Raw genomic sequence first — 22,182 nt, forward strand, 5'->3', positions numbered from 1 at the left:
AGTCGGTGGACTGGACGACCCACAAGTGCCTCCCGGAGGTGCGCAACCAAGGCAAGTGCGGGTCGTGCTACGCGTTTGCGGCCGTCGCCGTGGCCGAATTTGCCCACTGCCTCGCGACGGGCGAGAAGGTCGACGTCGCGGTGCAGCAGCTCGTGAGCTGTGATAGCAGCAGCGGTGGCGGCTGTGATGGCGGCCGTGCCAACGCTGCCATGAACACGCTTGCGCGCACGCCCATGTGCCTCGCCGCCGACTACCCGTACACATCCGGGACGACCAAGGTCAACGGCGAGTGCAAGTCGTCGGCGTGCCCGACCAAGAAGCAGCTCAAGATTGGCACCGCCGTGCGCACATACGGTGAGGCCAACTTGGTCGCGTCGCTCCAAGTGCGCCCGACGGCCGTGACGGTCGAGGCCGGCAACGACGCGTGGCGCTTCTACAAGGGCGGCGTCGTCACGTCGTGCCCGGGCAAGCGCTCGGACCACGCTGTGCTTGCGGTCGCGTACGGCACGGAGAACGGCACGGCGTACTACAAGATCAAGAACTCGTGGGGGCCCAACTGGGGCGACAACGGCTACATCAAGCTCCAGCGCAACGCACCCAACACGTCCAGCGGCATGTGCAACGTCGGCGAAGGCCCGATGTACCACCGTCGCCGCTAGATCGACCCTCGTACATGCAGTAAACAGAAACGTCCCATTGGCTTCCTATATCCAAGCGGGTTGCATCCTATACATACCGGGTCAGGCTTGCATGTACATTGCATCCCGTGGGCGGGCGCTGCGAGCGAGCGGCGAACTTGCCTTTCTAAAAAGAAACGCACGTGATTGGACCATTTTCTTGCTTCGAAAAACGACGCCGTTTGATTGGTCCCTTCCAAAATCCGAATATGAACGCGTATGCGGACAAGCTTCCAGAATCGAGGTTCGGCAGATACTAGTACCGCATCGCTCGCAGCACTGATGGCCAGCTTCGTCGACATCTTCCGCGCGTCGGCGCCGTTCGCAGCCATTATCACGAGCTTCCAAGATGGCCTGTATGAAGATGTTGCCGCGTACGTTGCTACGTTTCGCCGCCACGCGTGCGAGCATCCGCGCAGCACCAAGCAGCGACCGCTCGCGCACGAAGCGACCATCTACCCGAGCCGCCTCCTGCCCCGCGCGTCGCTTCTTGACATGGACTGCGTCGACCTCTTTTTACACACGGGTGACATTGGTCGGCAAGCGTTTGCAGCGCCGATCCACTTTGCTGTCGCGATGGGCCATGTTGAGATCGTGCTTCGGGCACTGGCCTGTCGCCGACTCTCGGTCGACCTCATTGCGTGCGCACTGGCCAACGGCCATGTGGATCTGGCCAAGCACTTGCTGGCGAACATGGACAGCTTGGACGCGACCCGCGTGCCCCGCTCGCGGACGACCACGGTCGAGGCGCGCGTGGCGGCCCGCGATGCCCCCGAGCTCTTTTTGCTGCTGAAAGCCTTTGCGCCCAAGATCGACTGGGTCAACGCTCTCGCGAGCGCGATTCAAACCCGCGCCGCCAGCGCGGCCATGTACATCTACACGCAGCAGGGGGCGGCGGCGGTGGACGCGACGACGATGGACACTGTGTGCACGATGGGCCTTCTGGCGCTGGCCACGCAGATGCATCTCGACGGCCAGCGCTGCTCCGCGAACGCGATGAACGGCGCGGCCATCAACGGCCATCTCGAAATGGTTATGTTTCTGCACGAGCATCGCCAGGAGGGTTGTTTTCCCCACACGATCGCCCGCGTCGCCGCGCAAGGGCATGTCGACGTGCTAGCCTACCTGGTGACCCACGTGGTGCCCCACGCTGCGCGCTTCTACGCCCTCGCCGTCGACAGTGCTAGCAGCTTCGCGGCGCTGCAGATTCTGGAGGCGGCGGTGCCCGGGCGCGTCTCACTACAAACGCTCGCATCCGCGCTCGAGAGTGGCTCGCTCGACTATGTCGCGCATCTCTTGCAGACGTACCACATCGTGTTTCGCGCGGCCTTGTCGGCGCGTGCCGGCCTCGTAGAGTGGCTCTTCATCAAAGCGTGTGGTCCCCACGGGTCCATGGCGCTTCTGCAGCTGCTCGATGACTATTGCACGAGTCTGTCGCTGGTGCCGTCGCACACGTCAACCAAGAAGAACGCAGTGCACGTCGCGCTCTCGTTTGGTCATGCCGACATGGCGGCCTACCTCTCAACCCGTGGCTACCACTGGCGCCAAAGTGCATTTGACGACGAGACCAAGGCAGCGGTCTGCGGCCACGCCAATGCGGCCGCGAGCGTGGCCTTTCTCCTTCAGCAACGCGTCGCGATGGACAGCGACTGGGCCAACGCGGCGTGTCGGTACGGGTCCTGGCTCGGTGTCGCGGAATGTGTCGTGGCGGCGGCGACCTCGCCCGTGTCGATGCAGTGGCTTCTGCACGCGGCCCGGGGCGCCGGTATCGATGTCGTGGCGACGTTGCGGGCGACCCGTGTCCAGCCACCGACCGCCACTGACATTGTCGATGTCGGCAGCGCGATGCCCGACGTTCTCTTGTACTTGTATGCAACGTACCCAGGCGCGTGTCACTCGGACGAGGTCGTTCACGTCGCTGTCCGTCGGGGCAGGACCCGCGGCCCGTTCTTGCGGTTCCTCTTGGACCACAACCTTTGCTCGCTGCGAGCGATTGTGGTCTGGACCGCCCGGTTTGGGGACGCGGCCGCCTACCGCCGACTCTCGGCCGACTGCTTGCGCGATGCAGAGGACCCCGTGGACGCACTCTTGTTTGTGCTGAGCCTCGGCTACAAGGTCGCGTCGCGGGGCGCCGAAGGCATCCTCCATGAGTGGCTCGCGCATCTCTTGCGCTTGTTTGATGCGTCCAAGATGCATGAGGACGAGACGATGGTGCGAGATGCGATCGCTCGACATGCAGCTAGCAACGCGAGCGCAGGTGCCTTTATGCAGACCATGCGCACCGAAGGGCTCTGGCCGTTCAACTGGCTGCTTCGGCTGCTCGGAAACGACGCGTGCGCGTCATACCTCCGGCACGTTCTGACGCTGTGGGAAGCACTGGCGAAGGAGACGACTGTGTAATGACGTGTATAAATTTATGGTTCATTTTATCACGTTTATGGCGCTCAAAACGACATGGATGGGATGGCCACCAGTGAGGATCGAACCGCGGTCTCGAGGATCGACTTGATACTGTTGACTTGATACGATTCCTTTTGTACCCAATCCTGCAACCCACGGCTGGACAGCCACTGCGTCGTACGGGGCACGGCGGCGATCAAAGGTCTTTCTATGACGAGTGTCGTCGGTACCATCGGCATATGTTTCGACAGCATTTTAAAGGGCCCTAGTCAATCTGCTAGTCAATCGTGCCAAACTGCAATCGGGATGACAATATCTACAATAGTATTCTACTACTATTAGTAGGGTGCAGCCAGCGTCAACCCGAGCTCCGTTACGGTACACATGTCGCATGCCAATTCAACGAAAAATACCGAAAATACCGAAAAATACCGATTAAATTCTTACTTGTGCGCGTCCCACGTCCCGAGAAGGAAGACGTCGTCGTCTCGCGCTTGATTGCCGCGCGTCCCACTCTCCTAAATAGTGGCGTGATCGTGGTCGCGTCTCGTCCTCATCCGTACCGTCTCCTCCTCAAAGCACCTCGCTTCAGTCGACCATGGACCGCCGATAACGCCCTTCACACGACACTCGATGCCATCGACTGGACATGGCGCACACCACCCTACTAGCGTACCCGTGACACGCCGCGATCCATAAACCACGCTGACTGTATGCAGCTCGACCACCCGACCAGGTTCCGACCGCGTCGCGACCGTAGCAAGATGATTCCTCCACAGATATATTTCCATCTCGTCCTCTGGCCTCTCACCCAAGTGTCCGAGCCGTCGTCTCGCACGACGCTGGTGTGGGTTCCCGCGAAAGCGCAAGCAAACCATTGGGGATCGCCGATCGGGTCAATTGCCTTGAAAAGTACAGCGCCGCCTGTTTCTGGCGCGCTCCTAGGTGGCGGTAGGTGGTGCACCGTACTGCTCTGTGGTAATGCCCTGCTCAGACGCGACCACCAAGATCGCCACCCACATGCCCATTTCTCGTCCTGCAACCCGTCGCACGCATTATTGTCAATAGTAGTTATGGCGTCGGTGCCGCCACGCTTCTTCCACTGCCCGCCACTGCATGCGACGCAGCGCGAGGCTTACATCCACCTCGCGCTAACCTCGTCCCAAGACACGCTTCTCAATGCGCTGCACATGCAGCGCGCGCGAGCGACCAAAGTGTGCACGAGCAAGACCACTGGCGCCACGGCCCGCGTACGTCGACGGCCTCTTCTGTTTGCTAAGACGCTCCGAAATAAGAAATGATTATGATAGATCTGCCGTGGCCGCGATCGCCTCGACAAGAGCGTGCAGGGCGCCGTTGCCTCGACACAGCTCCACGGCTGCCGGCTCGACGACGTCGTCGCGTACTTTGAGTTGGATCAACTGCTTCAGCAAAAGGCCTTGGGCCTCGTCAACGGCCAGACGCTGTATACGCTCGTCGACCGCTCGCAGACGCAGCCCATGCACTATGTCGGCCTGCACTGGGTCGCGTGTGCGAGCCCGCTCGTTGGCGTCGCGCCGCGCGACTACTGTGTCCTCGAGGTACCAACGAACGAATTGCTGAGGATGGCGTGGATCTTTATTGGTATTACATGATGGTAGTATCAAGATGCGTTCGTGTATTTTGACGAGGTGTGCGGCAAGGAGCGCCGCGGCTGGCTGCGCATGCTGCACTCGATCCCATCGCCGTCGTGCCCGTCGCTCCGAAGCTCGCACGGCCTGGTGCGCGCCGAGCTCTTCCGCGTACGTTCGCTTGAAACTTGGAAAAGTTTCAAGTGCTGATAATTTGCGACGACGACGACTAGTCGGGACATGTCTTCATCGAGACCGACACGCCGGGTGTGCTCGACTACCACCATGTGCTCTGTGCAAAGCTCCATGGGTCGCTACCTCAGTTTCTCGCGGCCAATACCATCGTGTCCCAAGTGAGCCAGGTGCGACTTTTGCTCCTTGGAACGAAATACATTTCCGCATCACGACGGTATCAACCACAGGTGCTGCAGCTCCAAGAACGACTGACGCCAACCGTGTCGGCAGTTTCGATGAAAGCCAAGCGCGCGCACTGCCACCGGTGCAGTGTCAAATTCTCAAGTTTGTTTCAACGCTCCCGCACCTGCGACTACTGTGTCGAGGTAATTCCAACGTCGTATCAATGTATCAAGGAAGCAACCACATAGGTCTTTTGCCGGCGCTGCTGCCGCGTGCGCGGCGACGACTATATTTGTGCTGCGTGCGAAGCGCCTCAGTTCACGCTAAGCCGCGCCGAGCGCTCGGTCAAGGTGCGCCCGAGCTTGCGGGCCACGCAGGCAACCGACCGATCGACGCAGTCGTCGCTCCTCGGTGACGTCGCCTTCTCCGACCCGACACCCGATGACGCGGCGTGCGCCATCGAGGGCACGTTCACCTTTATTGCGTCGTCGCGCTCGCTCGTTGTGCAGCCAGAGATTGCACTTCTCGAACCCGAGCCAACGACTCCATTGCCGCCCGTCGAGCGCAAGCGAACGCTCTCGGACGGTGTCGTGCCGCTCTTACAGCACACGCAGCGCGACGCGGCGCAGGCATCCACGAAGAAGCTCTTCGTGCTCTATGAAGACCCGCTACGACCACTGGGTAGTTTTTTGTGTTTTTTGAAAAGTTCAGGAGTTGAATTCGTTCTGTCTAGAGCCATCGGCGCTCGACGAGACGCTTGGCACCGCGCGCCTCGCACTGCAGAGCCAACGAAGCAACCAATTGTACAGCATTTTGCGCTCCAAATACGACGCGCCGGACGGGACCGAGCACCGAAAGAAGGTGATCGAGCGTCTCTGCGTCGACCTGCTGCGGCCCAACGAGACGACGACACCGACGGCCTCGGTATAGCAGTATGCCAACGACATCCACCCTATTTCTCATTAATTAATCTCGTATGTACATCCTTTTATGAAAGACGATGCGTAGAGATGCGACACCAGAAATATGGAACAAAAACACAACAAATTCCGATGCACGCTGGCCACGATCGCACGACACACCTGCGTCCACATTGTCAAACGCTACCAGTGTACGAGTACATTATGTGATCCTCTTTCGACGAGTTGGCGCTTCGAACCTCGCTGCGCCACTGCTTTCTATAGCCATGAGCATCATCTCGCAGCTGTGTCACTTTGCACTTGTGGCGAACCAATATATCAGATACTACAATATTTTCCACTCGAGCGGGGAAGCCAGCGAAACGCTAGACTCCTCAAGCATCGAGGAGAGGAATGCCACGTGCGAGGCGGGGGGGCACGGGGGTCGAATGCGTCGGCGACGTCATCCGGTGCAGGCGCCATGTCTTGACGTCAAAAATGTACAACACACTGCGATACCGAAGACTGAGGAGCCCGTTGAGGACGGCCGAGGCGCGGTCCATGTAATAGACGCCTTCGTGCATCCACGGCCCATGGTCGAAAAGGTACCGGGCCCCGCCACTCAGTAAAAGCGAGGGTCGGGCGTACACAGCGACCGGTCGTCGGCAGCCGAGTTTGACGAGCCAATAGCACGCGCCGTTGCAGCCAAAGACGGTCCCGATCAAGAAGAGGAGGCGTCGCCAGTCGCCCACGGCCACTTGGCCACTATTGCACACCACTTGCCAGTCGAGCGACTCGATGTGACACGCGCGGGCCACAGAGACGGTCGGCTCGATCGGAAGGAGGATCGTAATGCACGCCGCCAGAAGCAAGACCAGCAGCGAGTTGTAGATCGTGTAGAGCATCGTGAGATCTTGGGTAAAGACGATCGCAATGTCGTTGACAATACCGACAAGCCACGTGACTTCGTTGGCAGCGATGCCGGCCGAGTACCACGGTGCGTTCTGGCTCAAGAACGCGCTGTTGTAGCCGTCGTAGTCGAGCTCGAGGCGCGACGTTGAGAGGAGGCAGAGCGCCGTGATGCTCCGAAGCGCAATGAGCGGCCGCCCGACCCAGACAATGCCGCCGACGCGCGAGAGCTCGAGCAAGTTGAGCCCCTCGACGTGACCGCGGCTCACGACTGCGTACAGGGCCGTCGTCGCGGCGAGTGCGATCATCACGTACGTCACGTACTGCACCGACCGGTGCGAGTAGAGTGCAAAGACCGTCGGGAGCTGCGACGCGTCTGTGGCTTGCACCCGCGGACGCAGGCCGTCCCCGATCAGCGTGATGGCAGTGACATCGCCGGTGAACCGAACGACTTCGCGATTCCCGAGCACCCAGTCGTAGAGCAGCACGTTGGCAAAAAACGAAAAGGGCGGGGACGCGAGGAGCGGCAAATGATAGATTTGCATCGGCGCCGATGCTTTCGGCCGGCCCACTTGGAAGAGCTCAATCTGCAGCGGCGTCAGCGCATCCAGAAGCCGTGGCGCCCATGTTGAATGGAGCGCCGAAAGGTTGGCCTGCGAGAGAAAGGCCAGAGTGTTGCGAAGCATCGGCTCGCAAGCATACGCTTGGGTGCGCATCTGAAGGCAGACATGCGTGATGTTCGTGATCGTATGCGCATACGCGGCAGCAAAGAGGAGGTGGTCTTGGCTTGGAATCGACGCGATCGTGCGCCCCGTGTTGGCACTGCACGAGCTCTCGAAGGAAAAGAGTGGCTGGAGCCCGCCCGTGATGATGAGCGGCGATGTGTCCGGTACGCAGAGGACCGAGCCACCGAGCACAAAAAACGTCGGCCGCAACCACGCAAACGGCACTGGGTTGAGGTACAGCGGGTGGGGCAAGGCTGCATAGGCCGCGCCATGCGCCAGTCGGAGGTCGTGCACGATCGCCATGGCGGCGCCCGCCGCGCGCCGGACGTCGACGGGCACAGGGACATACTGCATATCGATGGACCCGAACGGACCGAGAAAGGACTGGATGGCCGAGAGACCGGCCGAGAGCGGGCTTGCGAGCACGCCCGTCTGCAGATACACGCTCGTCAGCGTCCCATTGCGTGCCATGGCCGTGTCGCGGACGAGGCTCTTGCCCCCGAGGTCGGTGCCGTTGTTGAGAACGCCGCTTAGATCGTTGGCGAGTCCCCAGTACATCTTGTACGAGGTCTGCTTGCCAAGGCGAAGGGCACCCGCGGTCGCCTGCAGTGTGAACGGGTACGCGGCGCCGTAGGCATTCACGATTGAATAGGCGTTGATGAGACCAATGGTCTTGAAGTTTTGCCACTGGAGTTGATAGAAAGCGATGCCGTGGCGCCTCCAGTAGTCGACTTCGTCCTCGATCGGTGCCCACGGCTCGCCGAGGCGGTTCAAGAAGGCGAGGCCGGCGGCCGACGACACGAGGGATGTCGCGATACTGGTCTCGAAGGCTTCGCCCCAGTAATTGACCCAGTCGGACCAGACGACGTTGCGCAGAAACGACTCCATGTACACAGCCCCATTCGATGCATACGATGCACAGCGAGCCTGCCGCGCCGCTGTGTGTGCGACCCCAAACGACTGGTTGAAGTCGACGTAGCAGTAGCCTGTGAAGACCCAAGGGATCTCACTCGCTGGCAGCGACCGCAGCGCCGGAATCGCGACGGCGACCGAATTCAGCTCCGAGTAGTGCAGCATGGCACCATCGTGGTCCGCAAACGAAATGGTCGATGCTACTGTTGCATTGAAGGGCGCGGCGACGTTGAGTGTATGGAGTGGTCGGGTGGTATTCTCCGCGCCGAGCGCTAGCGCCTCCAAGAGCCACGTCGCCAAGAACGGGTGGTCCCCCCGCAGGTCAAAGCCGACCCAGATCAAGTCGTTGGTCAGCGTCGACTCGGAGAGCCGGAGGTAACTTAGACTTCCCGCGATTGCGATACCAATGTAAGCCATGCCGCCCAAGCTGTAGACCCACCCCAGCCACCACGGCCGGGGGGCAATCGGTGCCAATTTCGGGATCGTCGACGTACTCGGGCCATCGAGCTTGGAGTGACTGCGCGCTCGTTGTTTCCGTCCGCGAACGATCGTCCAGAGCTTGATGTCGAATGTATAATCCCGACGCTTGTAGGTAAGACGCAGGAGGCCCGAGAAGAGCCCCGCAATGGCATCGAATGGCGCGTCCTCCTCGTCCGGGGTAGCGAGAAAGGCAAAGCCAGAGCCCGAGAGCATGAGGCCGTGCACGCCGCGCGACTGTCGCCGACCACGCTTGCGTCGGTGCCCATAGGCAGCCATCAACGCAATCGGCACGACAAGGCCTTGGAGGAGGAAGAGCCAGAGGACGCGGACGACGCTACCGAGCTGGATGCGGACGCTACTGCACGAAAGACAGTAAGCGAGGCCAACACAGTCGTGCTGCAGCAAAGTCTCGACAGAGAGTGGCGACGCACTGTCCAAACCAACATAGACAACCCAGAGGATACCCGAGCTTACGTAGCCGGCGCTGTGAATCCCCTTGTCGCTGAACGGGAGGAGGAGCTCTTGCAGTACATATGTGATCCACAGCGCTTCCCACGCCAGCAGCATGCTTTCATAGATCGAGCGCGACGGCAGATGCAACGCGGCTGTGCCGTGCACCGATGCGACGCCAATTGGCGCCGTGCCCAGAAGGATCAGCGCCGAGGCGCCGCGGAGAAACAAGAGCGGGCGGCCGAGCCACGTCGAGCCTGCGACCCGATGGAAATAGGTCAAGTTGACTCCAAGAAAATGCAGCTTGGCCATACCGGCATACAATGTGGTGGCGACGACGAGGAGGCCAAGGAGCACCGACGAGTAGACGAGCAAGATGTAGATCGCTCTCGAAGCTCGGCTCAGGGTTGCTGTGCTTGGCTCAGTGGTTGCCGTGTCGTACATGTCTGACATCAGTACCAAGGTGGCGGCGTCGCCCTCAAACGCCACAACCTCCCGAACGCCCCGGACCCAGTCAAAGAGCATCACGTGGCCGTAGAAACGCCACGACGGCTCGAGGATCGGAAGCCACAGGAGCGAATACTCGACAGCGTCATTGTCGGAGGCGTACTGCATAAGGCTCACATTGAGGGCTGCGACGGCAGCCGACGCGTTGATAGCAAGCTGGGACCAGCCGCCAGATAGCGGGTACCGCTGTAAAAGGGCCGTCGCGATGTCGATGTCGCTGGCGCAACTCATGGCGTCTTGAAGATCACAGACGGTGCTGCTGATGCTTGAGCTGTTGCTTTGGGCATCGCCATGGGATGATGATGCGAGAAGACTGTAGAGCAGCGCTTCAGGAAACACGTTGATCGTGAGCGGCGGTTGGAGCTCGCACGCCGCGTCGGCCGTGAACGGTGCTTGCACGTATCCTCGTGCCGTGCCGCCGAGGCACATATGGTTGCCGCCATAGTAGAGGTAGTTGTTGCCTAGCGCATCGGTTCGCCACGGCAGAGGCAGTGGCTGCAAGCTCATGGCGCGAAGATTCTGAACGCCAATCGCGAATTGCAAATTGGTTTCTAGCGCGTCATGGAGCGCCGACGTGATGGCTGCAACGAGCGCAATGAGTTGAGGGGGCGGTGAGAGCACCCACATGTCGACCGACAAGAACGGCCCAATGAACGTGTGGCTAAGACTGGTCTGGGCCACAAAGTTACCATTGTCGTCCGATAAGAAGAGCGCGCCTTCGAGGTCCGTTGTCGTATATGAGATGCAGTAGTCGCTCGTAAAGTACTTTGTTGTGTTGCGAATGAGACTCATGTTGCACGCGGTGCCGACCGTGTAGATCTCGTTGATGAAGAAAAAATTGAGGTTCATGGTCGTCCACGGCCCCCGGCGCGTCGTCGACGACTTGAGCGTCACCGACTGCTCGATGCTCAGCGCGTTCTCAATCACCAGCCGTTGGTCGAGGCCCGGCAGGTTGTACGTCTGCCACTGCAGCTCGTAGGTTCGGAGACCATGGTGTATCCAGTAGGCGATTTCATCAATCACCGTCGTGTTGGCAGTCGCTGTCGCCGCCATCCAGGCGCGCCCGTCAGCGGTTGCTTGAAGCCCGCGCTCAATCGCGGGCGCAAACCCAGCACCGGCGGCGAGCGCAATCGCGTTCCAGTCTTGGTTGCGCAAAACAGCTTCCAAGAACACGGCACCGTTGGTTGCCATGGTCGCCGCGCATCGGTGCTGGCGGGCCTCCGTGTGGGCGAGCTCCCAGCGCCTTGCAAAGTCCACGTAGCAGTACTGCGTGGGCAGCCATAGCGCCTCGGTGGCCGAGACGTTGCGCAGGTTCGGTATCACGTACGCAATAGAAGACAAACCATGCGTCGCCAAGCGCGCTGCATACACCGGATGCGCCAACGGCGGGAGCACCGCACCGGCGTAGTCGCGGTAAATGGCCACCGACGCCACGTTGACAAGGGCGGGGAGCTCGATCGTTGTCGACAGCAAGTCGTTGATGACGTCGATGAGCAGCACTTGGTAGCCGGTGGCGTTAAAGTACGACCACCAAAGGTCGTTGCGGAAGCTCGGCGTCAATAGCCACATGTACCAGACGCTTCCCGCGAGGCCAAGCCAGATCCAGCAGAGACCGACGAGTGCGACAAGAGCCTGGCGCCCGGTTCGCTGCGTAGGAACGAGGGCGTTTGGCAAGATGCTGACGGTCGGCGCTACTGCATTGACCATCGCAAACGAGTTGAAGAGTGGGCACAATCCCGCCAGCGGTTTTGGCACGTAACTGCTCCAGAAAGGGCAACCAAGTTGGTCCCAGTTTGTCCCATCAAGGATGGCGGGTTGACGCAGGGAGTGAAACCAACAAGGAACTACCCTTGTTGTCCCAAAAGCAGTTGACGTCACCTGATACCATCGTGGGTTCAGCATTTGCAGCCCCCGCCGAGGCCACGCTTTCAAGACATGCATTTTGAATCACAGCAATCCATGGGATTCATCGAACGGTATACGACTGCCCGCCACCAAAGCTAGCGGTTTTGGGATGCGAAAGAGCCGACGACGTGCGTGTCTTTACTCTTGTCGGGTACGTCAGCGTCGTTGGCTTGGTCGTAGGCTACTATAAACCAATGCATCTTCTAGCATACATGCGCTTTGGCACACGCGGTAAGCTACTGCAGCATCGTGGAGCGACGCCATACCGAGCTACTTGCTGCAGTAGCCAGTTGCTCCAAACAGGCGGCTCTGTGTATAGTTTGGTCAAAGACGGGCAACCCTCGTCGCATGTCGAGTCTTTGTCCAATCCAAGCTGACTAGAGCCAAGGACAAGTCCATTCTGTTTTCGGGCGATCGTGTATCCGCTGGATTCAATCGACGACGTTTCTTTCGTCATCGTCTGGCAACACGGTCGGTACTCCCACTCTCATGTTGAAGACTCGAGCACCAATCATCTGCTATTGCGGCACCGGAGCGTGGTCTTCCACGATGATATCTTTGCTGCTTGCTCGTCGCTGTGTTCTGTACGGCCAGCTGGGCATCCGCGAACGACGGTTGCAGTTGCAAGCGTCTTCTCCACGCGGCAGTGCTGCGTGGCTTTGAACCGTGGCCAAAAAACGAGCAAGGTTGGTGCAGGAATATTGTCGAGTTTGTATGCTGCCCCGCAGACGACATGCGTCGTCTGATCGGGCGCCGCACCCAACACATGCAACGGCCACTGTTTTTCATCGTTTTCACAATCCACGTCGTGGTCACTCTACCATTTAACAGCACAACGACGCTCCTTCGACTCCTTCCGCGCTCCACCTCGACAGCAGCGGCCTCGTTCGTCGCGCTGCCTCCGTGGCTCGCGCTCCAGCTCGGGCCGTCGCTTCGAGCCCCACCACCCCCCGTCCTCTTGAACGCCTTTCGTTGGCCGCCGCTCGACGACCTGTATGCGCTCGACACCTCCCGTCGTCTTGGCCACGGCAGCTCGAGCGACCTCTACTTGGCGACGCACAAATCCAGTCGCACCAGCGTTGCGGTCAAGCGTTTTCACCGCGTCCCGATCGCTAACCAAGCGTACCAGCGCAAAGACCTTCGGTGCGAGGTCGCCGCCTTGCGCGCGCTGCGAGGCGAAAGACACATTGTCCAAATCCTCGACCACTACACGACCGAGAACGATGACGAGATGGACGTTGTGCTCGAGCTCGTGCCCGGTGGCACGCTCGCCGATCTCTTGTGCACGCACGGTCGGCTGACCGAGCCGGTGGTGCGATCGCTGCTCGACCAGCTCATGGACGCGGTGGCTGCGTGCCACGACCGCGACATTGTGCACCGCGACATCAAGCCCGACAACATTCTCTTGACTGACGCAGACCCAACGCGCGCCGTGTTGAAGCTCGGGGACTTTGGCTTTGCCACGTCGGGCCGACATGGCCTCACGCGGCGCTGCGGTTCGGCGGGGTACATGGCTCCCGAGATGGAAGCGGGAGCTGTCTACGGCCAAGGCATCGACGTCTGGAGCGTCGGTGTCGTTGCCTACAACCTCCTCACGGGGTGCATGCCGGCCTTTGATGCGTCGCCCCGTCGTCGTGTTGTGCTACCCCCCAACGCAGTACTTTCGCCGTGCGCCCAAGACTTTTTAAACACGATTTTGGAGCCCAACCCGTCGTTTCGACCGACGATCGTTGCGCTCAAGCAGCACCCGTGGCTGCAATCGGCAGCGCCATTACCGACGACAACAACGACAACAACAAGCCTCGCTGGTTTCCTCGCCCAGTGCGGAGCGATGGCGCGTGACCCGACTGTGGCCAAGCGTGTTCGGAGCGTGGTTCGTGCTCTGGAGGCCTGCGAGGTAACACCCGCCGTGGACCTGGATAGGCTCGTCGCAGCCGTGGTCGCGGCCCTGGATGACGTCACCACGGACTTGCCGCTGCTCGGCGGGCAAGTCGAGGCCTACCGCGCCTCGCTGCGACAACTGGACGTGTGCTGCCGATAGAAGGCACCAACGATGCACGTCAATGAGATGCGTAGCCGATCGAAGGCTACCCCTGTGTGTATGACGAGAACCGTGTAGACTAAGAAATCATGTAAACTATTGTAATGGAATGAATGTCTTGTCTTTACACGCGCCGTTGAGAGATGAAGAAAGGTTGTCTTGTCGGACACCAGCTGGAAACCTCTCGAAATGGATTGATTTAGTTGATGCAGGTGCATTTATGTATAGAGAGAGGTATGTATTTACAGAGTATTTTAATGAAACCGTCAGTCTACACCAGTGTACATCACGGCAACCGAGGCGTCCTGGTACGCTGGTATGAACCAACTCGCACGTGGGGGACAAATTGTGAAATTGACATCGACACGGTCGGCATGTTGACTGTACGACGATGCTCAAAGTGTCTATTTCATTTTCGCTGGCACTTTAAAAACACCAATGGTCCGTCATGGTGCCACCCAAGCCCAGGAAGCGTCGGCTAATCACGCTGCAGCGCCGTTCCCAGCATGGATGTTGATGAAATGCACATCTTTAAAACACTATACCGAGGTTTTGTTGACACAGGCTATGGATGCGTGCGATTTACAAAGCGGGAGGAAGACGGGCGACTGGACGTGCCGTTGACGCGTCCATTGAGCTGCTTCAGGTTTCACGCAGAAGAAAATGCGTTGCTACTTGAAGTTGAGATATACGAACGTTGCAGTAGCTTTACACCTCCTCAGGTCGTCGAAGAGCGCACGCCTGTACTCCCACAATTAGCATTGTTCTACGCTGGCCAACAACGGCGCTTCTGACGTCACTTGAAGAACGAGACGGAGACGCACCGGCGTTGTATCATCGAAATTGCGCTTGAAGAAGCTACTAGTACAGTATTTGAAAGAGCTACTGCAAATTGTTAGCATGGAACGACGAATGTTCTGCTTCTCACCAAGTTGACTCGACAGAGGCTACGCTTTGCGCCCTGCCTTGGTCCCCGCAGCCTCCTGCCGCGACATACTGCTTTTGGCAGTAGTCGCTATTTTCTTCTAGCCAATCAGCGGCAAAGAAACCAATGGCGTGGCGTCCCCAAGCGTCCGCGCCTAGTCTTCCTCTGTCTCTCGCAGCACCACTAAGGAATAAACCAGCACGTTTTTGCACCAAGGCCGCTGTTACTATTGCGATATACGAAACAACGCCGTCGCTGGCTTGGAGACCCTGCTTTACGGCAAGTAAACGGCCCCTGAACGCAGCCGTTACAAGCAGTCTAATGCTGGCGCACACATGCGTCGACGGCGAGGTTCACACGCCACCGATCGCTATCCTTGCAACCCATTGATGGACGTGATGCAGTGCTTGCTCTGGGATGTTTGCAGCCACATTGCCACCATTTCGCGCTTGAGCGTTTGGTACCGCCTGGTATGATGCACCTCTTGGACACGAAACTGCCAAGTGAAACTGCCACCGTGGGACCATGACGCTAGGGCGATAAGATGGAATGGTCTACTGGATTCCAACCACCTTTCACGGTGGCTGACGACGCGACGTGTCTGTGGCGTTCGAAGCCTGTCGTGCGCCTTTTAAGTCTTGCCTCATACTAGTATCGTACGTAGGAACTGTCAGGTGGCTAGTCCTTGCGGACAGCAACACATACGAGGGCTATATTTGGTGCCAAGAATATGGGTTCTTCGATCGTGGGATCAACGAGCAATCGAGCGTTGGTTTGACGCAGCAGAACCACGTACGCTTTGGATTGCCACCAGCAAAGATCCAAGAAACGCTGGACGAAACTGGCACCTTGAAGTTGAAAAGGCTCACTTTGAACTTCAAGCGCCCTGTCACATGTCGCGTGTCCATTTCGGCAACATGTCATTTTACAAAACGATGACCCGCGCCAACACGAGCATCTCGAGCGGCGTCTACGTGCGGTCCAAACTGCACGTTTACCGCAAGGTAACACCGCCAGCGACACAGCTTCTCCAAGTACACCGCCCGCCTGCGTTTACCAACCCGCACTACCACGTCGAGACCCAAGACAACCAGTATCCACTGGCGCCGCCAAAGTACTCGATGGACTTTTGGGACGAGATCACCGATCTGCTGAGCGAACCAGTCGAAGAGATCGAGCCGTTGTGGCAGAGCCCCGAAGCGACGGCGACGCGAGACCACCTGCTTCGCGAGCTCGCGTCCATCCAAGTGTGTAGTCTGCACTCTATTTAATCGCTCAAATCCTATTTATGGCGCCTCTCCAAAGCTTCCATCGAGCACGATACGCATGAAACCGGGCGGTTGGATGGCGATATAAATGCTAGAAAGAGGACAAGTGTGGGGAATTTGGGCCAAGCACACCGAGCGACTCGAGTGCCATTCAACGAGCACATTGGGGAGCATTGGACCGAGACGTAATCATCTGTAGTAATCGCGTGTTAGTAGCGCGCGGGTCAGCTCAAAAACAAAAGTGTCTTAGTGCATCAACTTGGGGAAAAACGAACAAGAGAAGCGTGGTACATTGCCTTGGACCACGGCAACTCAGATTCGACCGGGCGGTCCACGTTGGTGTCACGTGTCCACATCAACGTTATACTCTTGGAACTTTAAAATCAATATGTAGAGGCCGACGCTACGACGCGTTTAGCGTTATTTGGAGTGCTCTTCGACCCATCGACTCAGAAACGTGTTGCGACCGTCAAAGTGGTCGATTGGCGCGAAATAAAATGTCGATCACGCCTCGTCACGCCTGCGATTCGACGACCGCGTGGGTTGGTCATCTAGGGAAAGGAGGCCTGAACGAAAGTGCCGCAATCCTGGAGCTGCAATCTGCAATCATCCTGTTTGGACGCTATACTGTAGTTGCTTCCAGAGGCGTCCATGCTGGCGGCCCTTGTCAACCTTTACAGGATTTCCCACTTTGTACACCTATTTTACGCTCGTGGGCATCAGTGTAGGGTGTGCATGGTGGAAGATACTTGATGTGTGAGTAAAACGCACTTCACACATTAGTTTTACACGCATTTCACACATTAAATAGCCAATCACATGCGAGTTCACTGGTCTGCGCACAATCATATCGACACGATTTCGCACACAGGAGCATGGGCTGGGTCGCCTTCCGGAGCTCGTATTTGGCTCACTTCATCCGCGTCAACACGAGCCTAATCAAGCTTGCCGACGCCTTTCGAGCCCTTCACGCCTCGGACGCCGTCTCATGGCAGTGGCTCGTCGTCACAGGCAGTCTGGTCCCACTCGGTCTCCTCATCGGCATTTTCTGCCCTGCAGAGCTGGAAGCGATTCTACTTGCTGTCTTTGTGACCCCGATGAGCCTTGCGCTCGCAGGCGCACTTGGCGTCCCGGCGGAGTTTGATGCGCTTTTGAGTCCTCTCCTGGCTGCGTACATTGCGACCCACATGCGTATCGGGCTCTACGTCTTCTTCTGCGCTGTATACGCACGTATCGTGTTTGGTCTTCTGCCATCGTCGTGGTCGACAACGCGCCAGGACGCGACTGCGCTCGTGTGCGGGGCCGGCCTTGTGTGGATGACGGTCTTTTCCATCGAGTCTATCCGGTTGTATCTGCAGGAGTCGGCGTCGGCGCTGATCGGGGCCGGTCTCATCCTAACAAGCATCGCTGTTTGCTTTGAGCCCAAGATTGTACGCGTCCTCATCCTTGTCGGTGGGTTCGGGCCGCTAGTGCGTGAGTTCCGCGGCATTGCCACGCAATCCATCTAGCATAGCCGTCGACTAGTATATAGCATGAACGCATCGTCTTTCATGATTCCAGTGAGCGAAAACAAACTCCAAGACGTCGCATACATCACGCCTGAATACTGCATGGGAGTTGGCACCAGCACTTGATCGTTAAAGTGAGCTGCGGAGATGATCCATATCCCGTGGGGGACCCCACTCGCCGAGTGATAGCTCACTCGAGGTCGTACGTAGTACTAGTACATAATTGTACGCGGGCTTCTGTACTTGGACCATCCTTGTGTTGACAAGACTCGCACAATTCGAGACGATTGCAATCACCTTCCTTTTCTTCTTCTTCTTCTCTCGCCGGATAGACGAGTCGTCGTAGACTTGTGAGATAAAACGCGAGTTTGTTGGGATTCCTTAATAAGAAAGTTTGAGACGCCCCGCTTGGTGCTGGCGGCGCAGTACGAGACCAAAGACGCCACATCCAACAGCTTGAGCAAGAGGCGTTGGCACGGTGCCTACGCAGCCAAAGTGCACACTCATCATGGCGAGGCCCGCGGTGATGACGGCCGATGCCAGCATTTCGGCCACCTCGAAAATACCAGCCGCAAATTGAATACCCACGAAGACCAACGCTTTGGCCACGGCAGTCGCGATCTTTGCGGGCGTCGTCCACGCTGGCAAAAGATAGAGCGTTGTCACCACGTCCGCGTGCAGCATGAGGCCGTAGAAGCTGACGCGGGGGTGCTCGGCCAAGAACGCGCCAAGAAGTGGTGCCAACAGTACTTCGTACTGCGCTGGCATCTCAAATGCATGGGCAAAGCAGAGACACAACAGTGTAGCCGGGAGGGCCAGCATGTCGTGGACGAGTCGCGGGCGGTAGACGCCGACAACGAGGGCGACGAGCAGCAGCATCGCGCCTGTCCCGTAGCACCTTGTGGCATCGTCAGGCGCCTTCATATCTGGAAGGTAGGACTGGAGTGTGTCCAGGTGGGCAAGGTAGAACCGGACGTGCTCGGCGCAAGCGCCATCAAAGGCTTCCCAGGCATCCATACTGGCGAACTACTGGCGGTGCTCCTAGCTCGATGACGCCAAGTTGAGAATGCTGCTGATGTTGCACTTTTCTTCACACGACGTGTTTTTTAAGTGGGATTGGTGAACTACGACCTGTACATCCTTTTTTACTATAGGTTGTGTTTCACACGTACTTTGCACTTGCATTTCACACATGATGAGCCCACCAATTAGACTCGAGCGAGCTATCGAGCGAGCTTACAACTGGTCGGCACCATCACACGCACATACAATACCGGCAGTATCGCCACAAGACATGGACTGGGTCGCCTGTCGCAGCGGTTGCATTGCTTACTTGAACGACTACCCCAAAAAGTCTCTCCAAGCACTCATCGACGCCATCAACGACCTCATCTCCCCGTGGGAGCGCCACAGTGTCTGCAGCAGTCTGGCGCTGGTTGACCTCTTCCTCGGCGTCTATCGACCTCACTACGTCGAGAAGGTCGTTGCCGCGTGGGTTGTGAGCGCGATGGGACTTGCGATCGCCGATACGCTGGACCTCCCGGCGCATTTTCGTTCCAAGACTAGTGCACCCAACGGGCGGAGAAGCGCGACTAGCGAGATCAAAGGTAGGATGACAATAAACGTACATAAAACTAAATGCAACGACATGTACCAGTGTCTTGATGATAAACCTGTGCACCGCATTTCACACGATACGCGGTGGACTGCAATGACCGCGTTTAAAAATATCCAAGGGCTTTGATCTTGCATGATCTTGTGAGGACATACCGGTACCTGCTGATATGACGCAGGGTCCCGGCCGTTCATGCTTCGAAGGACGACGTGAGGTGCTCCTATGCTGCATGGTCAAGCTCATCACGCCCGTCGATCGAAGAAGCGTGTGGACCAGCTAGCAATGCGTATATTGTGCACGTTGATCTTGAGCAACTAGGTACTCTTGACGATGCGTGTGTAGAAACGGGCTTGATCCCGCATCAGTGCGGTTGCGAGGAGCTGTTGCGAGGCTGCTCTCGTCGCAGCCGCGTCGCCAACGGCAAGGGCAAACTCGTGAAACTATCAAGTGTATCCGGATACGGTTGTCCCCATGCATTTCACACAGACAACGGCCAATCAGACGCGACCACGGCGCCTGTCCGACACACAACCCGGACTCGGACCGTCGCCGCCAGTCGCCAGAGTGTCCATGGACTGGACGTCGCTTCGCACCGCGTGCGTGGACCTCCACGCCTACCACGTCAACGCGACCTCGGTCGTTGCGCCCGATGCTGGCCCGCTGCGCAACCTCTACCACGCTTGTCTGCTGCTCGCCGGCGTCGTCCTCGGTGTTGGCCAGCCCCGTGTCGTCGTCAAGTACTTTATAGCTCTTCACGCGAGCGTCCTCGTGCTCGGAGCACTGAACGCACTGGGTGTTCATCACGCAGAGGCGCGGCTAGCACCTCTCCTCGGTGCACTCCTCAGTGACCACCCGCAGCTCGGTCTCCGCGCCGTCTTGGTCTTCTCCGCCTTCAACTCGCTGCACGCGGCGCTCTTCCCGGTCGCTCCACTCACAGTCATCCTCGACGTCGTCGCGCTGGTATCGAGTCTCGTGCTCGTGTACATGGTGCCGATCGCGGCCGCCCTCGAGCTCATGCACCGCGTCGGGCCGTCCATCGCCGCCTTTGTCCTCGTCTCCACCGGCATCTTTGGCTACACGGGGTCGCTCGCGCTGCCGCTCCAAGTACTGGTGCTCGGCTGTATCGCAAGTGTTATGCTCTGGTTGCAGTCGACGCCGGGCGCTCGCTTTCGGCGAAAAGTCGTGCGACTGTAATAATGTGTTTGAAAGTAGAGCCGTTCGCCGCGCGTAGTACAGTATTGCTGCGGTAGGCTTCTCGGAGTTGCCACGTCGCAGCACTTGTTGGGCAGGTGCATCAAGTTTGAAGGAGCCGCTCGACTCTTGAGATACGACCTCACGTGCGCGGCTCGACGCTGCACGGTCGCCCATAAATGTGTGCTGTGTGTGCTTTCTTGCGATGATCAATAGGGACGTGGATCGATAAGCTGTGAACGCTGGAAAGGCGCACACTTTTCGACGTTCTGCACAGTATAATTGGACCAAATTGACGATCGAGCCATTGGAAATCGGCGTCACGGCGACGTTTCTTGACCACCAAAGGTATCCAGCGTGTTAATAACGTTTGAATCGGATGTGAAGAATGTCAAGTTCTGTAGGGACGGGCTCGGGCGATGTCTGAGATTCTCAGATACTAGTTGCCTTGTCCACAACTCAGATGGGATCTGAGTACAGTAGGCTTATTGCAGCTCTTATTGCTACGTCATGTCGTGATCGCTGAAGCCTCAAGCGATATCTCTCCAGCGCTCGGCCGTTTGCATGGGACGACCTACTAACACCGAACGTTATTGCGCTCGTTGATGGCTACACGGTCGGCGTTTCTAGAGTTCCAGAGCTGCTCACTACAGCACCACGAGGTAGCCACTGGCGCGGTCGACGACACGTGCCACAGTGTTTTCTGTGTCTTCCTCGTTGGTCTGGAATCCTCTCTTGGAGCGATAAAGTACGTACTTATCGGCTTCTGATCCAGCGACAAGGCCCGAGCAGTTGCACCGCGCAAGCGACTTGACTTTGGCAATCAAAAGCAAAAAACTATACAAGATCTAAACAACGTACTAACGTTAGTAGAGTACACGGTTTGGGGTTGGGCAGCGAGACGGCTATCGCGGGGTCGTCGTGGGATCCATGAGTGGATGGTTGTAGCACAGTCGCAGGTCACGGTCGCGTCGATTTTGCCTCGAAATCAGGTACTCGCTAACTCAGGTCCTGTCCACCTCTCCACATCGCCAGGTTGGGAGCTACAACGCCGGGACTACGGCTGATAGAAGATGCTTGCACGTCTATCGCCATGGCCGATAGCATCCACCTCGTCGTAGAATACCTTCCTTGGTCACATGAGGTAGTGGCCATGGGATACATTCTCTCCATCGGTGGCCATTGCTCCTGCGCTGCGTATATTCTGGAGCGATTGCCGATGGGGCGAGCCGCAGATTCGCGCTGTGGGGCTGGGCAAACCGATCGGTACCGTAGCACTACAACCACACTGGGACGATCCACTAGCCTTTCGACTCTGACGTCGCGACCAGATCTTATGGTCTGGCGTCTGATAATGCGCTTCCCGTCGATCGACGACGACTTCTGGTACTTTTCCCGTGCGATTCATTTTCAGAAACGCACCATGAAGCTCACGTGCCTCTCCCTCCTCGCGGCCGCGTTCGCGACCGTCGCGGCGTCGCCCGTCTCGCTCAACGAGCTCAACGAGCTCATTGGCGACAACAAGACGCGCACGACCGAGCAGCTCCAGGCGATCCTCGACGACGCCGACGTCAACCGCAAGTGCCACACGTCCAACAGCAACTACCTCCCGTTCGCTCGCGCCGGGTGCGTATGGCTCGAGCGCGTACCACAACTGCTTCCGCACCGACGCGCAGGTCGACGAGTACCTCGACGTGCTCGTCAAGCAGAACACCGGTGTCATCACCAAGTTTCAAATCTCGACCACGCACAAGGGTACTCTCTTCACTTCTTACGAATCGTTTGTCTCATACCGAGGGTAGG

At 58.2% G+C, this 22,182-nt stretch overlaps 9 protein-coding genes across 9 annotated transcripts in view; 7 read left to right on the forward strand and 2 right to left on the reverse strand.

The window, feature by feature from the left end:
• The window catches only part of SPRG_21539 (hypothetical protein), a gene marked incomplete at both ends in the record, with an annotated part of 1,001 nt that extends 342 nt beyond the window's left edge, over nt 1-659 (forward strand). Inside the window, one exon of the mRNA XM_012354418.1 lies at nt 27-659. Coding sequence (XP_012209808.1) covers nt 27-659 — 633 coding nt within the window. The remainder of the gene's footprint in view (nt 1-26) is intronic.
• Nucleotides 660-940: 281 nt separating this feature from the next.
• SPRG_15303 (hypothetical protein) lies at nt 941-2,500 on the forward strand (the record flags this gene model as incomplete). Its single annotated transcript, XM_012354410.1, has 2 exons — nt 941-2,442; nt 2,484-2,500. Exons 1-2 carry the CDS (start codon nt 960-962, stop codon nt 2,498-2,500), a joined length of 1,500 nt encoding a protein of 499 aa, XP_012209800.1. The 5' UTR covers nt 941-959.
• A 1,650-nt stretch (nt 2,501-4,150) lies between these two features.
• On the forward strand, nt 4,151-5,974 carry SPRG_15304 (hypothetical protein; the record flags this gene model as incomplete). The annotated part of the gene is made up of 6 exons (XM_012354411.1): nt 4,151-4,327; nt 4,388-4,657; nt 4,718-4,858; nt 4,921-5,049; nt 5,293-5,725; nt 5,778-5,974. 6 exons carry the CDS (start codon nt 4,151-4,153, stop codon nt 5,972-5,974), a joined length of 1,347 nt encoding a protein of 448 aa, XP_012209801.1.
• A 176-nt stretch (nt 5,975-6,150) lies between these two features.
• On the reverse strand, nt 6,151-11,633 carry SPRG_15305 (hypothetical protein; the record flags this gene model as incomplete). The annotated part of the gene is made up of 1 exon (XM_012354412.1): nt 6,151-11,633. The coding sequence occupies one exon, from the start codon at nt 11,631-11,633 to the stop codon at nt 6,339-6,341; it is 5,295 nt and encodes a 1,764-aa protein (XP_012209802.1). The 3' UTR covers nt 6,151-6,338.
• Nucleotides 11,634-12,597: 964 nt separating this feature from the next.
• SPRG_15306 (CAMK protein kinase) lies at nt 12,598-13,872 on the forward strand (the record flags this gene model as incomplete). Its single annotated transcript, XM_012354413.1, has 1 exon — nt 12,598-13,872. The coding sequence occupies one exon, from the start codon at nt 12,598-12,600 to the stop codon at nt 13,870-13,872; it is 1,275 nt and encodes a 424-aa protein (XP_012209803.1).
• A 1,860-nt stretch (nt 13,873-15,732) lies between these two features.
• Nucleotides 15,733-16,068, forward strand: SPRG_15307 (hypothetical protein; the record flags this gene model as incomplete). Its single annotated transcript, XM_012354414.1, has 1 exon — nt 15,733-16,068. The coding sequence occupies one exon, from the start codon at nt 15,733-15,735 to the stop codon at nt 16,066-16,068; it is 336 nt and encodes a 111-aa protein (XP_012209804.1).
• Nucleotides 16,069-16,940: 872 nt separating this feature from the next.
• SPRG_15308 (hypothetical protein) lies at nt 16,941-17,573 on the forward strand (the record flags this gene model as incomplete). The annotated part of the gene is made up of 1 exon (XM_012354415.1): nt 16,941-17,573. The coding sequence occupies one exon, from the start codon at nt 16,941-16,943 to the stop codon at nt 17,571-17,573; it is 633 nt and encodes a 210-aa protein (XP_012209805.1).
• A 381-nt stretch (nt 17,574-17,954) lies between these two features.
• Nucleotides 17,955-18,590, reverse strand: SPRG_15309 (hypothetical protein; the record flags this gene model as incomplete). The annotated part of the gene is made up of 2 exons (XM_012354416.1): nt 17,955-18,128; nt 18,162-18,590. The coding sequence occupies 2 exons, from the start codon at nt 18,588-18,590 to the stop codon at nt 17,955-17,957; spliced, it is 603 nt and encodes a 200-aa protein (XP_012209806.1).
• A 1,168-nt stretch (nt 18,591-19,758) lies between these two features.
• SPRG_15310 (hypothetical protein) lies at nt 19,759-20,382 on the forward strand (the record flags this gene model as incomplete). Its single annotated transcript, XM_012354417.1, has 2 exons — nt 19,759-20,292; nt 20,338-20,382. 2 exons carry the CDS (start codon nt 19,759-19,761, stop codon nt 20,380-20,382), a joined length of 579 nt encoding a protein of 192 aa, XP_012209807.1.
• Nucleotides 20,383-22,182: the final 1,800 nt, after the last annotated feature.

This window comes from Saprolegnia parasitica (genome assembly GCF_000151545.1).
Source record: "Saprolegnia parasitica CBS 223.65 unplaced genomic scaffold supercont2.160, whole genome shotgun sequence".
Lineage (NCBI taxonomy): Eukaryota > Oomycota > Saprolegniomycetes > Saprolegniales > Saprolegniaceae > Saprolegnia > Saprolegnia parasitica.